This window comes from Oncorhynchus kisutch, linkage group LG12 (genome assembly GCF_002021735.2).
Source record: "Oncorhynchus kisutch isolate 150728-3 linkage group LG12, Okis_V2, whole genome shotgun sequence".
Taxonomy (NCBI): domain Eukaryota; kingdom Metazoa; phylum Chordata; class Actinopteri; order Salmoniformes; family Salmonidae; genus Oncorhynchus; species Oncorhynchus kisutch.
Window position 1 is genome coordinate 32,351,590 of NC_034185.2, and position 18,936 is coordinate 32,370,525.

The 18,936-nt window shown below is 41.7% G+C and overlaps 1 protein-coding gene across 1 annotated transcript in view; it reads right to left on the reverse strand.

Annotated features, from left to right (window-relative positions):
• LOC109901400 (gephyrin) overlaps positions 1–18,936 on the reverse strand; it is a 109,190-nt gene that overhangs the window by 57,198 nt on the left and 33,056 nt on the right. Inside the window, exons 3-4 of the mRNA XM_031836679.1 lie at positions 2,909–2,966; positions 1,234–1,326 (exon numbers count right to left, since the gene is read on the reverse strand). Coding sequence (XP_031692539.1) covers positions 1,234–1,326; positions 2,909–2,966 — 151 coding nt within the window. The remainder of the gene's footprint in view (positions 1–1,233; positions 1,327–2,908; positions 2,967–18,936) is intronic.

Genomic DNA, 18,936 nt, shown 5'->3' on the forward strand with positions numbered 1-18,936 from the left:
CCCTAACCCCTGACCCTGTATCTAACCCTAACCCATACTCTAACCCTAACCCTAACCCATACTCTTACCCCAACCCTAACCCATACTCTAACCCTAACCCTTACCTATATCCTAAACCCTAAACCTAACCCTAACCCTAAACCTAACCTTAAACCTTAACCCTAACCCTAAACCTAACCTTAAACCTAAACATAAACCTAAACCTAACCTCTAACCCTAAACCCTAAACCTAACCCATACTCTTACTCTAACCCCTAACCGTAAACCTAACCCTAACCCATACTCTTACCCTAACCCTTACCTAAACCCTAAACCTAACCCTAAACCTAACCTTAACCCTAAACCCTAACCCTAACCTTAACCCTAAACCTAACCTTAACCCTAAACCCTAAACCCTAAACCTAACCTCTAACCCTAAACCCTAAACCTAACCTTTACCCATACTCTTACCCTAACCTTAACCCTAACCCTAACCCTAACCTTAACCCTAAACCTAAAACTAACCCTAGCTCCTAACCCTGACCCTAAAACTAACCCTAGCTACTAACCCTGACCCTAAAACTATCCCTAGCTCCTAACCCTGACCCTAAAACTAACCCTAGCTCCTAACCCTAACCCTAAAGAAACCCTAGCTCCTAACCCTAACCCTAAAACAAACCCTAGCTCCTAACCCTAACCCTAAACTAAACCTAGCTCCTAACCCTAACCCTAAAACGAACATAATTCTAACACTAATTCTAACTTTAACCCCAAACCCCATAGAAATAGCATTTGACCTCATGGCAACAAATAGTTGGTTTACTATTGTTGTGGGGACTTCTGGTCCCCACGAGAATAGCTAAACACATCCAGACACACACACAGTGCTATCATATACCATATTACTGAGTATGTGTCTTCAACCAACCCACAAGTGTCTCAGTGGTGATATATGAAGGCACTCCAGTGGTACTTCTGAGAGCCATTAGTAACAGTAGCGGACAGACAGCCCTGTGTGTGGCTGTACTAATCAGCTATGGAGGCTCCTCCATCCCCTTCCCCCACACTCCACTCCTTTCCCCTCTCAGTGACACACACCACCCTTTGTCATTTTGGATCTGCATGTTACAGTTTCCTTCGAGACAAGGGGAGCCGGTGCAGATACGACGCAGTAGACGAAGAAGAAAGAAAACCCGTGACTGGGTAACACAGCAAGGTATAATTGCTAGGTGACAGACAGACACACACACTTACCTCAGGTGTGACATCACGGGGAGCGAAGCCGGTCCCCCCGGTTGTCAAGATGAGATTGAGTTCTTTCTCATCACACCAGTCCACCAGAGTCTCCTGATGAGACAGACGGAGAGAGACAGACTGAGACATAGGATCTGATAGGTTCCTAGCTCTGCCTCATGTCATTAGACATGAGTCTCATTGGCACTGACTGAGAGGTTGTGACATACAGTAGGTCACTGCTAAGGGGTCATGGGGGTGACGATTGTTGCTTGGACTGTATACAAGGTGTGACATACACTACATGACCAAAAGTATGTGGACAGCTGCTCGTCGAACATCTTATTCCAAAATCATGGGCATTCATTTGGAGTCGGTCCTCCCTTTGCCTCTTTAACAGCCTCCACTCTTCTGGGAAGGCTTTCCACTAGATGTTGGAACATTGCTGCGGGGACTTGCTTCCATTCAGCCACAGGAGCATTAGTGAGGTTGGGAACTGATGTTGGACGGAGGCATTGTCATGCTGGAACAGGAAAAGGGCCTCCCCAAAGCACAGAATCATCTAGAAAGTTATTGTATGCTGTATGCTGTAGCATTAAGATTTCCCTTCACTTTAACTAAGGGGCCTAGTCCGAATCATGAAAAACAGCACCAGACCAGTATTCCTCCACCACCAAACTTTACAGTTGTCACTATGCATTGGGCAGGTAGAAGCCTCCTGGTGTCCACTAAACTCAGATTCGTCCGTTGGACTGACAGATGGGGAAGCTTGATTCATCACTCCAGAGAAGACGTTTCCACTGCTCCAGAGTCCAATGGCGGTGAGCTTTAATCCACTCCAGCTGACACTTGGCATTGCGCATGGTGATCTTAGGCTTGTCTGAGGCTGCTCGGCCATGGAAACCCATTTCATGAATGTCCCGACTAACTGTTCTTGTGCTGATTTTGCTTCCAGAGGCAGTTTGGAACTCAGTAGTGAGAGTTGCAACCGAGGACAGATGGTTTTAACGCACTATGCGCTTCAGCACTCGGTGGTCCCGTTTTGTGAGCTTTGTGGTCTATCACTTTGCGGCTAAGCTGTTGTTGCTCCTAGACATTTTCACTTCACAATAACAGCACTTACAGTTGAAGGTGCCACGTTGAAGGTCAATGAACTCTGCAGTAAGGCCATTCTATGGCCAATGTTTGTCTATGGAGATTGCATGGCGGTGTGCTCGATTTTATACAAGTGTCAGCAACGGGTGTGGCTTAAATAGCCAAATTCACTCATTTGAAGGGGTGTATGTCTTCTAGAAAGACAGTGAGACAGGGATAGAAAGATAAGTTACTGCTGAGCAGACCATATTCATTCGTCTCAGAGTAGGGGTACGCATCTAGGATTATTTAAAAAATGTTTTTAAATGATTGTGATTAACATCATATGGACAATGGGAGGACCTGATCCTAGATCAGCACCCCTACTCTAAGACACTAGAATACAGATCCTGGGGCCAAAAAGTGTTTGAAATCTTTGAAATACTTAAGTCTCGCTTCATTGAGGTTGTCTGGAAAAATGGAACCAATCGAATATACCAAAAAGTGCAAACCCTGTCCATCTGGCACACCAAATCACATGCTCAAAGTATTTGATTTTAAATACTATTTGAACCCAGGTCTGATGACTGACGAAAAGATAGAAATCCAATGATCCATTTACCTTAATCTCATCAATTTCATCTGGCACGATCTTATAGGCTGAAATGAAGCCTCCCAGCCTGAGAGAGAGAGAGAGAGAGAGAGAGAGAGAGAGAGAGAGAGAGAGAGAGAAACACAGAACATCAGGACACAGTCACTCCCATTTGAAATTAGGAACATAAAGCCTCTTGCTGTACTGCAGAGCGTCTTCAAAACAGTCAGTAGGCTCAAACCTCCAGAAATGCAACCCAAGAGCTTTTAAAGTAATCAAATACTGTTATTTTACCCAAACAGGCCTAGCAGGGAGAGAAAGAGGGATGAAAGAGAGAGCAAGAAAGGGAAGGAGAGTCGTGAATGCCCTTGAACATCCCCCCCTAAAAGGCTTTCCTCAGAACGGACCGTCAGGGATACTACACTCACAAGGACAGTCTGCCGTTTGAAGAAGTGTACCATGGCGCTCTCCGGTGGCCAGCGCCGGTATTGCAGCAAGAGGAGAAACTAATGCAGCAGGCTCCAGGTAAAGAATCTCCACATACGGATTGTGGTATAATACAACACACACACACACACACACACACACACACACACACACACACACACACACACACACACACACACACACACACACACACACACACACACACACACACACACACACACAGACAGACACTCCTTGCTTAACCCGTTTTTGTAAGGAGGTGCTATTTTTAGGAAACTACTGCATCATGTTTCCCCCTCTGCGACAGACAAGCAGTGACAAGACACCCGTTCAGACAATACTGTGGTGGAAATCCACAACCACACTGAAGTAACATCTAGCCCTGACAACATCACTGCTCCACTGACTACGGAGCTATTAAATCCCATAGAGGTACTGCATCAAAATAATGAGCTTGGCTTTGTAGTAAATAACTTTTTCATTTTAGAGGGAAACCATCTTGCAAAAAAAAAATGTAAAAGCATAAGTGATAGAGCGTAGTAATTGTATTATGGCATAATTTGTCACAGAGCTGGAGTATGGACTGTGGCTAAAGCAACAAGCTCCCATAGGCTCACGTCAGATTGGACATTCATCTGAATTCTTAAGGTTAGGCATTAAGTCTGAAGGTTGAGGTAAGTGTTAAGGTTTGGGATAGGCTTATTAAAACAAACATATCAAAAAACAACTTTCTGTGTCTGGATTCAAACACGCAACCGTCGGAACCAGAGACAGATGCTTACAGAGGCAGATGTCTATCTGCCATCCCCGTCCCCAGCGCCCTAGCAAAATAAAAGCCTTCTTGAAGGTGACAGCGCTCAGTGTTTCACCTAGTGGCATGTTTCCACGTCATCTCCCGACGTCCTCGGACATAGATGGACGTCGGATACTGGCTTGAATCACGGGAGACCTGCCCGGGCTACACTGGCATAGCGGAAACCCCCGCAGGCCCCACAAGGCAGGGGGGAGGCACAAGAGTTATGGGGGCCCATGTGCCCATCATCTCACACCTAGTCTAAATTTGAGGAATAATTATGAATAATTTTGACAGTAATTTCCACTTGCAGCAAGCAAAGTGTTTGTGTTGTCCAATGTACATGGGTAGTAGGTGAGTCGGACAATATCGCTTTCTTGCATCTAATTAGCCCATTTCTCAGCGGTGGCGGCCCGCCTCGGCCTCCTCACCTAATTACCAATCAAGTTTAAAAAAGTTAGGTGAATCAGGTGGGACTCGGATGGAGAACGATGAGTTGTTCAACATGGATAAACAAAAGGCAAGACCAAGTGCTGCACGAAAAACGCCAACAAAAAAAAAACACTTTATCAATCTGATCAAATTCCTGACGATAACCACGTCAGAAAAACTACCAGCTCGTCCTCGACTGATGAAACACCATCACAGGTAGAAGCTAGCACGCCTACTTAAAGGAACATTTGAAGTGATTTTTTTGACAATCTGATGAAAACATCATGACTGGTTGTGTTTATGCCACAATAAAAGGTCATACATTTTTAAAGTTAAACTCCTACTTTGCGGGGGTCCAGAGAAACTGCGCCAGTGAGAAGGTGAGAAGGTAAGAGAGGTTTTTCCTGTAGGACAAACACATGCACGCACTCACATACAGATGCATATATGCACTCACATACAGATGCATATATGCACTCACGCACGCACGCACGCACACACACACACACACACACACACACACACACACACACACACACACACACACACACACACACACACACACACACACACACACACACACACACAGAGTGCTTTACTCTCAGCGATGAGGTGTGTGTGCCTACACATATGTGTGTGTGTGTGTGTGTGCACAAGAGTTTTCAGTGTAGGTTACTGTGTTGTTTCACCCCGGGAAAGTAAAGGACCTGTAAAAACAAATCCCCTCTCTGTAGGTTCATTTCCTCCCTCTCTGTTTTAGCCAAAATGAAAATATGCTAAACACAAATAGCTACGATTCCTTCCAGCTGTTTCCTAGGCAACCCCATTCTAACGGAAGCCTCTGGTTTCCATGTTTATCATGAGTGTGTTTGCTTTGTTGCTGTGTTTCGGGATGCCGTGTCTCTGCTATGTCTCTGAAGTGTCTGTGTGAGTGTTGTTGCATACCAGTGTGTGTGTGTGTGTGTGTGTGTGTGTGCTTTAATGTGACAATGTAACAACACTCCTCTACTCCATGGTGTTCCAGTACAGAGCACTTCCTGAAACATTCTGTAGAGGAGCTGGATCTGACCCACTGCTGTCCAATGGAGGAGAGGGAGAGTTATGGCTGTTTGCTCTAGGTGTGGAAACATGCAGTACTGATGCTGCTACAGTATGAGAGGGGACACAGGGCTTTGGCCTGGAAGACGGGATGCTTTGCCCAGATTACTCTATGAATAAAATAGGAGAGAATAGGGAGAGAGAGAGGGAGGGAGAGGGAGGGAGAGGGAGAGAGAGAGAGAGAGAGAGAGAGAGAGAGAGAGAGAGAGAGAGAGAGAGAGAGAGAAGGGAAGGGTAGGGGGAGAAAGGCAATAGGAGATTGAGAAAAGCAGCCAGAGAGCCATAGAGACAAAACGAGAGAATGACAGAAATAGAGAGACAAACAGAAAGAACAACAGGACAACAAAATAGAGAGCAAGATATAAGCCTATATCGTGTACTACAGGTACGTGCTTTTAACAGAGCACGGCATTAAGAGTCTCAGCTAGACAATCTTGGAGTTTGAAACACCAGGATCTTGTTTCTTTGGAGGAGTTAGAAAGTCGGATTGACTCACATACTGAATGAAGAATGTGACTGTCATTTTCTTACATTTAGTTAGGCAAGTCAGTTAAGAATAAATTCCTATTTACAATGACAGCCTACCAGGGAACAGTGGGTTAACTGCATTGTTCAGGGGCAGAATGACATATTTGTTTACCTTGTCAGCTCAGGGATTTGATACAGCAACCTTTCGTTTTCTTGTCCAACGCTCTAACCACTTGGTTACCTGTCACCCCGTCGTTAGGATTTAATGCGGTGGTACATATGATGTTTCTGTTTCTGGATGTAATCATAATGTATGTGTGTCTACGTCTATTTATTTATGGTGTGCCTATGTCTGTAAGTTGTTATGTCTGAGATTTGTCTGAAACTTTGCTCCCCCCTGCTGCTGTGTTGGTTGGACCAGGTCTCTCTTGAAAAATAGATTTGATCTCAATGAGACTACCTAGATAAAGGTTCAATTAAACAAAGACATCAAGACACAACCCACTAACCAATACCCCCTTACCCCTGCACACACACACACACAGTCTGTGACCCAGCTGTGCAGGTCTGTACAGTTGTGGGCCATCTGCTGTAGTGGTGGTATTAATAATGCATGGTCTTTGTACAGGGCTCTCCATCACACACACACACACACACACACACACACACACACACACACACACACACACACACACACACACACACACACACACACACACACACACACACACACACACAGCTTTGTTTGACCATTAAAAATCTTATTTTCCAACACTAACCCTAACAATAACCCACTAACACTAAACCTAAGACTAACCTTAATCCCAAAACCCTAACCCTAACTGTAACGCCAAAACCCTAACCTTAACCCCAAAACCCTAGCCCTAACCATAACCTTCACCCCAAAACCCTAAAAGTAACCCTTAAGCTTTAAATAGTGTTTTCAAGACATCCATGTGAAATGTTAGGACATTGGGTTACTGATAATGTAGGAAAACAAGTACACACTCACACACATAAACAGAAGTCCAGCACCATCATCCCTGCGCTAACTACTTCAAGACATCTTAGTGGAGCCTGGCTGCGATGGCAGCGATGTAGGGACGCTCTCAAGGGTCAACAATTCCTTTCAACCTGTCTGCAGTGAGAGGACTCTCCTCGCATGACACACACACAACCCCCACCACCAGCCAGTGTTGAGTGCTCTGAGTGCTCTGTACGGTGTTACACTCCCAGTGCTGCACTCACTTTGACAATCACACACTGAAACACTAGCTAAGAGACACACAGACACACACTTAGGCTAACTCAGACAGAGATACACTCAAGAACAACCCAACCCAGCTATATTTAGGACCCCACACTATCATGCATATCTAATCTGTCCTGCGTTGCCTGGGATTTTACTCTCACTTTGTCCTTTCGAGCACAATTGCAGCAACTATGGTGGATGCGTAACCAGGCCAGCTCAGTACAGCTCACCTTGGCTTAGTTCAGCTTGTCTCTGTCGTATAAAAAGGGTCAAATTGCAGAATGCTGTCTCCCCTCAATCTCGTATTCTCTGAACTATCCACTACCCCTCCAACATGTAATTTGCCGCAACCTGGGATACGATGTCATTTTGACAAGTCCATGTACAGCAGATCAGTTGCACGATAACATAGCTTAACACATGGCAGGGTAGCAGGCGCTAGCTAAGGCTAGCACAGGCTAGCAAATGCTAACACTGGCTAAAACAGGCTAGGGCAGAAACATTCACAGACTAGCATAAGATAGCTTGCTAACGTAGAGCACAATCAGCCCAGGGGACCTGTCTTGTCTGTCTCCTTCCAGTGACTGCTGCTCTGTGGGTGAAATGAGCACACTGTCACCCATCTGATTTATACAGACGCTATTTTTAGCTGCGACAATTTGTAAAATTGACAAAGGATGTTACAACCCAAGTTGCTCGAGGGCGGCAACACTGTGTTGGCTGGAGCCCCAGGAGGATATTCATTCAACCTTCAACACACACACATACACATGCTCCAGAATGTACACACACACACAGATGTGCATGCACGCATGTGAACGCACGCACACACACACACACACACACACACACACACACACACACACACACACACACACACACACACACACACACACACACACACACACACACACAAATAAGCAGGAGGGGAGAACTGTACACATTGAGCACACACATCAACCCATCTGTCCTTGAGAATGGGTGTCATTTTCCTGACCCCTCTCTCTCTGTTTCTCTCCCTCTCTCTCTCTCTGTCTTGCTTTGTCTCATTCTGTCTATTTGACTCATTGTCCCTCTAATTCAGGGTAGTGTGTGTTTCACGTCCCTCTCCCTCCCTCTCTCTCTCTCTCTCTCTCTCTCTCTGTTTCTCTCTCTCTCTCTCTCTCTCTCTCTCTCCCTCCCTCCCTCCCTCCCTCCCGGCTGACAAACCTCTTCACGCTCCTTCAATATGAGGGAATACATTATGTGTTGGTGTACTGATTGGACACTGTGCAGACTGATATCAAGGATAATGTGTTAAAAGAGTTTAAAGTAGGCTTGGACGGTGTCCAAATTGTCATACCTTCATACTGTCCTCGTGCCATACCGGGATATTCGGCAATACCGGCACTGAACACAAGGGGCGCTGCTTTCAAACGCCACTTATTCTCTGTAATCTAAAGGCTAGTAATGACAACAAGCACATGTAAAATCCCATAGAAAATGCTAACTAAATGCTAGCGAGCTCATTGCCAACATTTTGTACAGTTTCTGACCTAAACTATACAAGTATATAAGTACAACAAGCTACTCACAGTTTGCTGCACATACAAAACTAATATTAGCCAGCAAGACTCTTGATCCAGGATGGAATTCTTCGCTGTTACGAAGTGAATGCTTGATTTTGGAAGAAACTGTCCACTTAGCTAAATTGTTTACTAGCTACTAAATTAGCAAATCAAATGCACATAGCACATTTTAGACAGTTAACTTAATAGTTATAAGATATGTAACTGGTAAACTTTTAGTTGGGAATTCCATACTGTAACTAGATCACCTGGGACATACTGCACAACAGTCACAAGGCCCCGGTCCCGGTCTCTCGTCATTGTGTGCTTGTAAACAAGCATAAGCTTCGTAATGAAAAATAATGTGACAGGTGAAATGAACAACGTAACGGTCTTCATCTCCGAATGTATTGCGTTGACTCCAGGTATTTACTTAAAAAGTAGCTACAAATATTCACATTTATGAAAAAACTTTAAATAAATATTATCAAATGTATTGTTTAAATGTATTTATTTATTTTTACATTTATTGAATAACCGAAACATACAATATACTTGCAGTGAAGCCGCTCAACAACTACATCACACCAGTCATCCAACAGATTCCCTTTCAGAGCGACACACAGAAGCATCCAGGGTCAATGCCCTGCGCAAGGGCACATTGACAGATCTCCCACCAGGCCAAAAAACCTGAACCCGAACCCTCCAAGATCCCCCCACAGTTCCCCAATAGCTGTCCCTTAACCAACCTCCACTCCCACTTGTCTACAATTCCACATCCCAAACCTCAGCTTCCCTCAGCCCATCCCATCTATCTCTGCTGGTCACCCTCAGCCCATCCCATCTATCTCTGCTGGTCACCTTCAGCCCATCCCATCTATCTCTGCTGGTCACCCTCAGCCCATCCCATCTATCTCTGCTGGTCACCCTCAGCCCATCCCATCTATCTCTGCTGGCCAACCCTCTTCGGATTTCTACGCAACACACATCTTTCAACTATGCTGTGATGTTTAACATACAGTATCAATCTATCTAATCGAATAGAATCCACAGATTGCGAGTTGAAGATAAATACCTTTACTAAGAGTATTAGTATATTAGTAATTGACTGACCTGGTCTCTCCAGATCTCCTAACAGTACTATTTCTAGGGTCAATTTTGGATCAATGCTATGCATTTTCATCCATTCCTGAACCTGAGACCAGAAACAGGCTACCTGAGGGCAACACCAAAATAAATGGTCAATTGGCTTTGATGATTTTATGCCCCAAATATTCAACATTTTGTTGGTGGCAAGAATTCTATATAATAATTTTTGCTGAAAACCACGAAGTATTGAATCTTGCGTTGTTTTATATATCAACACATAGACCCTGCACCATAGAATCAACCTTAGAGAGCTTTTTAGGTCTCTATTTTGGTTTGGTCAGGGTGTGATTTGGGTGGGAATTCTATGTTCTTTTTTCTATGTTTTGTATTTCTTTGTTTTGGCCAGGTATGGTTCTCAATCAGGGACAGCTGACTATCGTTGTCTCTGATTGGGAACCATACTTAGGTAGCTTTTTCCCACCTATGTTTTGTGGGTAGTTGTTTTCTGTTTAGTGTTTTCTGCACCTGACAGGACTGTTTCGTTTTGCATTTTGTTCTTTTTGTTTCAGTGTTCAGTTAAATAAAAGTCTTGAACACTTACCACGCTGCGCTTTGGTCCGATTCCTCCTCAGACGACGACACCTGTTACACCACCTGTCCTCCTCTATTTCTGGGCTAATGCTGTAATCAATTGGTTGTACTCTTGGATTGAGCAGACCTTCCCATACAATTCTGATAACTCCATGAAGGACATAACTTTACCATTCCAATTTTTACAATATAATTTAAGAACAAAATACCATTTTCAAACATCTTTCCCATAAATACAGGTATTTTATCAACTGGTACATTTGAGTTCAGCCATAATATTTGTTGTAATATTTGTTCTATCTTTTCAGGGGGATGAAATTGAAATTGTAGCCAGCTCTGCAACGCTTGTTTGAAGAAGAGAGATACTCTGAAAAAAGTATAATTTTCAATGATTCAAAAATGAGACATGGCAATCCGCACAAAGGCAATTTTTAAACAATGGATGAGCTTTTCTTAGTAATCTACATGAGAACCATTTAGGGTTCAAGTAAAACATTTGAATAAGTGAAGCTTTTAGAGAGGTTTAGTGCTTTCATATTTAATCTCAACCCACCCAATTCATATTCATTATATACAGTGGGGCAAAAAAGTATTTATTCAGCCACCAATTGTGCAAGTTCTCCCACTTAAAAAGATGAGAGAGGACTGTAATTTTCATCATAGGTACACTTCAACTATGACAGACAAAATGAGAAGAAAAAATATCCAGAAAATCACATTGTATGATTTTTAATGAATTTATTTGCAAATTAATCTCCCTCGATCTGGGGCTCCACGCAACATCTCACCCCGTGGGGTCAAAATGATCACAAGAACGGTGAGCAAAAATCCCAGAACCAGACGGGGGGACCTAGTGAATGACCTGCAGAGAGCTGGGACCAAAGTAACAAAGCCTACCATCAGTACCACACTACGCCGCCAGGGACTCAAATCCTGCAGTGCCAGACGTGTCCCCATGCTTAAGCCAGTACATGTCCAGCCATTATTTACTAATTTACACCTGGGGTTGCTATACATAATTTTTTTAAGAGAATCACCGAAATTGAAAAAATCCAGACATTTATAAATAAAATCCAGTCTTACTTTGTCAAATTCCTTTTCAAAATCTGCTAGTAATACCAGGTCTGGCTTCTTAGATGTTTCATGATGTTCTATTCTTTCTAGTAGTTTTAGTATATTATCTCCAATGTATCGTCCATGTAAAAAACCTGTCTGATCAGGATGAACAATACCTGGAAAAACCCTTTTAATTCTGAGTGCTATGCATTTCGCTACTATTTTTATAATCTTTATATTTGCCATTTGGGTGTTGTTTTAATAATAGAGAAATTAGACCTTACTGCTGAGTACCTGACAGACGGTATTGAACAGTATTGACGGTATTGAAAAAGCATCCCATGGCTTTTCCCAAATACCCCAGTATACGGTATATACCGGTCAATCGAGACCTTTCAAGGCAATCCTAGTCAATCCCCAAACATTTCTGAAGAAAAGCCAATGATAAAGCCTTGCACTTCTATTTTTATTTTATTTGCCTTGTGCCATTGGCGATAGGTGATTCAGCTGCCCTGCGAGCCAGCCTGACGGCGGGACAAACTCTGCCTACCCGGCGGACCTGGAGAGCTGAAATCAAGTGTGCATACTGCACTGGCCAATTGGATCCCTCAAATCACTGTGCCTGCAGCTTCCACTAACCCACAGGATAGTTTGATAATAGCCTACATGAGATGTCCTAACTTTTAAAACCATAACCAGAGAGACTGTCGAGGATTACAACGAAGAGCTGCTGTTTTTATGTTCATGTTTCAGTTTTTATTTAGCACTGTCAATACTGTTTTTTTCCCCAACACTTTTACTAAACACAAAACGCGCTTCTCCCTACTTGAACTCGCCCTACAACCAGCACTGCATCTGCAGTAACGGATGAGTAGCCAAGTATATCAATAGTCCCTTCTTTCTATTATTATCAGCTCGTCGTGTCTATTTTAATATGGGGTAATATTTAACTTTCTCTTTAACATAGGAACAACAGGCATTTGTCAATGAGGCAGAAATGATGCAGTGCGACTCGAGTGTCTTCATCAGGTGGAAGACGATGTCCCCTCCCTCTGGTCAGTCTCACAAGAGGAAAGCAGAGGGCAGGGGCCGTGAGAGATAGACCTACTTGTTGCTCTCCCTGTCTCCCTCCGCCAGGACTGACCATCAAAGGAAGGTACCGCACAATCAGTCCAGCAAAGCTAATTATGCTCCACTATGCCTCGCAAGTAATAGAACAAACGATCTACATAGCTTGAGATTTTAAAGATAGTATAGTCTGAGAAGAACAATATTGGCAGGCCAAACATAGTCAATATGATGTGATAATGTATTAGGTCTACTGTGCAAACATTATTCTTACAGAACTGTTTTTTAGCAGTTAGGAGCGTTCGAATCCCCAAGGTCACTGGTTCGAATCCCCAAGCTCACTGGTTCGAATCCGCAAGCTCACTGGTTTGAATCCCCAAGGTCACTGGTTCGAATCCCCAAGGTCACTGGTTCGAATCCCCAAGGTCCCTGGTTCGAATCCCCAAGGTCACTGGTTCGAATCCCCAAGGTCACTGGTTCGAATCCCCAAGCCGACTAGGTGAAAAATCTGCCAATGTTCACTTAACCCTAATTGCTCCTTTAAGTCACTCTGGACTGGAGTCTGCTAAATTACTCAACTATAAATGTAGTAAGTTAATGTTGCATAAGTCACGCACCAATCTTTTTCTGAGCGGTAGACTTTGACTCTGAAAGTGACTCAGAAAAGGTTGGTGACCACTGGTGTTTAAAGAATATGTGTTCCATTGAGTGACAGCTGTCTGGTTTAAAGTGTCTGGGCTGATTCTGGTGGGCTGTGGGTGGCTCCGCCCTGTGATTGGAGTGTGTGTGTGTGAGCGTAAATGGATGTCTGCGTGTATGTTTGTGTGTGTGCGTATTGTGTGCCCTCGTGAAAAATCATGAATGGGTATCTATGCATGTCTGGGCTGATTCTGGTGGGCTGTGGGTGGCTCTGCCCTGTGTTCGGAGTGTGCGTGTGTGCGTAAATGGATGTCTGTGTGTGTGTGTGTGTGTATGTGTGCGTGTGTGTGTGTAGGTATGTGCCTGCGTGTCTGGGCTGATTCTGGTGGGCTGTGGGTGGCTCTAACTTGTGTTTGGAGTGTGCTTGTGTGCGTAAAAGGACGTCTGTGTGAGTGTGTGTGTGTGTGTGTGTGTGTGTGTGTGCGTGCGTGTGTGTGTGTGTGTATGTATGTGCCTGCGAGTCTGGGCTGATTCTGGTGGGCTATGGGTGGCTCTAACTTGTGTTTGGAGTGTGCGTGTGTGCGTAAATTGACGTCTGTGTGTACGTGCGTATGTGTGCGTATGTGTGTGCCTGCGTGAATAATCATGAATGGATGTCTATGCGTGTGTCTGTCCCAGACAATGTGCCGTGGCCAGAATTTGTCTCCAGCTGGTCATCCTGAGGTGGTAACACGTGATGTGGAAATGTGGCACAGCATGGCACAGAACAGCATGGCACAGCACAGCATAGCACAGCCTGTAAAGGGGAGTAGAGAGTCAGGCTCAATCCAAATAACCCCCTTAGCCCTCCCTGGCAGTTTTTCGCGACTCCGTGAGCCACCTGGAGTAGTCTTGAGAATACGAACCTAGGCAAAGGTGGTTAGGGTCTGGTTTCAATTGCAGACTCTTTTCACAACTTCAATGACATAAAAACATTTTTTTTACAGGGTGTGTCCTCTTCAGTCAGACAACTCTCCCAACAAATCAGGAGGCTGACATGCCAGAACGTCACAATTCGAAAACCAACGTTTGCAGGCAAAACTTCTGCAGTGGTTTTAGTGATGCTAGTTGACGCAAACTAGACACTTGCGAAATGCACTCATTAAAAATAACCTCTGTGATCTCCATCTTGCACCTCTTTAGTATTTTCTATTTATATTGTATTTTATTTTGTATTTTGGAAAAGCATGGGGCCAGCAACCGAAAGGTCGCTGGTTCGAATCCCTAAGCTGACTAGGTTAAAAATCTGTCCTTGAACAAGACACTTAACTAACCCTAACTGCTCCTGTAAGTCGTTCTGGATGAGAACATCTGCGAAATAAGGTATTGACGTTGTTCCTCCACGCCAAATGCGACTGTCATTGAAATCAGACCCTAGTCACTGTTACCTTGGGTTGGGTTTCAGAGACTTCTCCCGGAGTGGGAGTGGTTTTCTGATGACATTTTGAGCTACGCATAGTGCCTTGTCAGCCCTCTAGTTCGTCCCCCAAAAACAAAGCCAATCAAGTTGCAGACTTCCTAGTGAGTGGTACTCAAATTACCCATGAAGCTCTGCGACCCGAGGCCGGATAGTTTCTGCAGGAAAGATGGCTGCTAAAGAATAGGAGGATGGAAGGAAATGTAAGTGATTATAATTTAATAACAACTCATGTACAAATCATGTAACGAAAAATGTACAGTTAAGAGGAATATGTTAGTTAATGCAAAAGACAAATATTGTGCATATTGTTTGGTCATAAAGTTGTTTTTCAAAAATCACTGTTTAAGGAAGTTGTCTGGCTAGCTAACATTAACTGACTAATATATTTAGCTAGCTGTATGAGCTTTTGACATTTGTATTCATTGTAATTTGTGTTGTTTAATGTTTTAGGGAATCCTGAGCCAACCAGATTGTCTTGTGAAACCCTGTGGAGGTAAATAATATATCTAAAGCATTTACTGCAGATGGAATGTATAATTGTGTACGCTTGCCTTGCTGTTCATTAAAAAATACTTTGAAGTCAATCACTTGTCATTGTTCTTTATTGTAGTAATGTCAGTGATTGGCGATATTTGTCAAGTAACGTACTTCTTTTCTTACTTATTGTGTGGTGCTGGATAAAAACACCTGTACTGTACTGTATAAAAACACCTGTACTGTACTGTATAAAAACACCTGTACTGTACTGTATAAAAACACCTGCACTGTACTGTATAAAAACACCTGCACTGTATGTATAAAACAGCTGTACTGTACTGTATAAAACACCTGTACTGTATGTATAAAAACACCTGTACTGTACTGTATAAAAACACCTGTACTGTACTGTATAAAAACACCTGTACTGTATGTATAAAAACACCTGTACTGTATGTATAAAAACACCTGTACTGTACTGTATAAAAACACCTGTACTGTATGTATAAAAACACCTGTACTGTACTGTATAAAAACACCTGTACTGTATGCATAAAAACACCTGAACTGTACTGTATAAAAACACATGTACTGTACTGTATAAAAACACCTGTACTGTACTGTATAAAAACACCTGTACTGTATGTATAAAAACACCTGTACTGTACTGTATAAAAACACCTGTACTGTACTGTATAAAAACACCTGTACTGTACTGTATAAAAACACCTGTACTGTACTGTATAAAAACACCTGTACTGTACTGTATAAAAACACCTGTAATGTACTGTATAAAAACACCTGTACTGTATGTATAAAAACACCTGTACTGTACTGTATAGAAACACCTGTACTGTATGTATAAAAACACCTGTACTGTACTGTACTGTACTGTATAAAAACACCTGTACAGTACTGTATAAAAACACCTGTACTGTATGTATAAAAACACCTGTACAAAAACACCTGTACTGTATGTATAAAAAAACCTGTACTGTACTGTATAAAAACACCTGTACTGTATGTACAACAACACCTGTACTGTATGTATAAAACACCTGTACTGTATGTATAAAAACACCTGTACTGTACTGTACTGTATAAAAACACCTGTACTGTATGTATAAAACACCTGTACTGTATGTATAAAAACACCTGTACTGTACTGTATAAAAACACCTGTACTGTATGTATAAAACACCTGTACTGTATGTATAAAAACACCTGTACTGTATGTATAAAAACACCTGTACTGTATGTATAAAAACACCTGTACAAAAACACCTGTACTGTATGTATAAAAACACCTGTACTGTACTGTATAAAAACACATGTACTGTATGTATGAAAACACCTGTACTGTATGTATAAAAACACATGTACTGTATTTATAAAAACACCTGTACTGTACTGTATAAAAACACCTGTACTGTATGTATAAAAACACCTGTACTGTACTGTATAAAAACACCTGTACTGTACTGTATAAAAACACCTGTACTGTATGTATAAAAACACCTGAACTGTACTGTATAAAAACACATGTACGGTACTGTATAAAAACACCTGTACTGTACTGTATAAAAACACCTGTACTGTATGTATAAAAACACCTGTACTGTACTGTATAAAAACACCTGTACTGTATATATAAAAACACCTGTACTGTACTGTATAAAAACACCTGTACTGTACTGTATAAAAACACATGTACTGTACTGTATAAAAACACCTGTACTGTATGTATAAAAACACCTGTACTGTACTGTATAAAAACACCTGTACTGTATGGATAAAAACACCTGTACTGTATGGATAAAAACACCTGTACTGTACTGTATAAAAACACCTGTACTGTATGGATAAAAACACCTGTACTGTATGTATAAAAACACCTGTACTGTACTGTATAGAAACACCTGTACTGTATGTATAAAAACACCTGTACTGTACTGTACTGTATAAAACACCTGTACTGTACTGTATAAAAACACCTGTACTGTATGTATAAAAACACCTGTACTGTACTGTACTGTATAAAAACACCTGTACTGTATGTACAACAACACCTGTACTGTATGTATAAAAACACCTGTACTGTATGTATAAAAACACCTGTACTGTACTGTACTGTATAAAAACACCTGTACTGTATGTATAAAACACCTGTACTGTATGTATAAAAACACCTGTACTGTACTGTATAAAAACACCTGTACTGTATGTATAAAACACCTGTACTGTATGTATAAAAACACCTGTACTGTATGTATAAAAACACCTGTACTGTATGTATAAAAACACCTGTACTGTACTGTATAAAAACACCTGTACTGTATTTATGAAAACACCTGTACTGTATGTATAAAAACACCTGTACTGTACTGTATAAAAACACCTGTACTGTATGTATAAAAACACCTGTACTGTACTGTATAAAAACACCTGTACTGTATGTATGAAAACACCTGTACTGTATGTATAAAAACACCTGTACTGTATAAAAACACCTGTACTGTATGTATAAAAACACCTGTACTGTACTGTATAAAAAAACCTGTACTGTATGTATAAAAACACCTGTACTGTACTGTATAAAAACACCTGTACTGTATGTATAAAAACACCTGTACTGTATGTATAAAAACACCTGCACTGTACCTTATAAAAACACCTGTACTGTATGTATAAAAACACCTGTACTGTACCGTATAAAAACACCTGTACTGTATGTATAAAAACACCTGTACTGTACTGTATAAAAACACCTGTACTGTACTGTATAAAAACACCTGTACTGTATGTATAAAAACACCTGTACTGTACTGTATAAAAACACCTGTACTGTATGTATAAAAACACCTGTACTGTACTGTATAAAAACACCTGTACTGTATGTATAAAAACACCTGTACTGTATGTATAAAAACACCTGTACTGTACTGTATAAAAACCACCTGTACTGTATGTATAAAAACACCTGTACTGTACTGTATAAAAACACCTGTACTGTATGTATAAAAAACACCTGTACTGTATGTATAAAAACACCTGTACTGTATGTATAAAAACACCTGCACTGTACCTTATAAAAACACCTGTACTGTATGTATAAAAATACCTGTACTGTACTGTATAAAAACACCTGTACTGTATGTATAAAAACACCTGTACTGTACTGTATAAAAACACCTGTACTGTACTGTATAAAAACACCTGTACTGTATGTATAAAAACACCTGTACTGTACTGTATAAAAACACCTGTACTGTATGTATAAAAACACCTGTACTGTACTGTATAAAAACACCTGTACTGTATGTATAAAAACACCTGTACTGTATGTATAAAAACACCTGTACTGTACTGTATAAAAACACCTGTACTGTATGTATAAAAACACCTGTACTGTATGTATAAAACACCTGTACTGTACTGTATAAAAACACCTGTACTGTACTGTATAAAAACACCTGTACTGTATGTATAAAAACACCTGTACTGTACTGTATAAAAACACCTGTACTGTATGTATAAAAACACCTGTACTGTACTGTATAAAAACCACCTGTACTGTATGTATAAAAACACCTGTACTGTACTGTATAAAAACACCTGTACTGTATGTATAAAAACACCTGT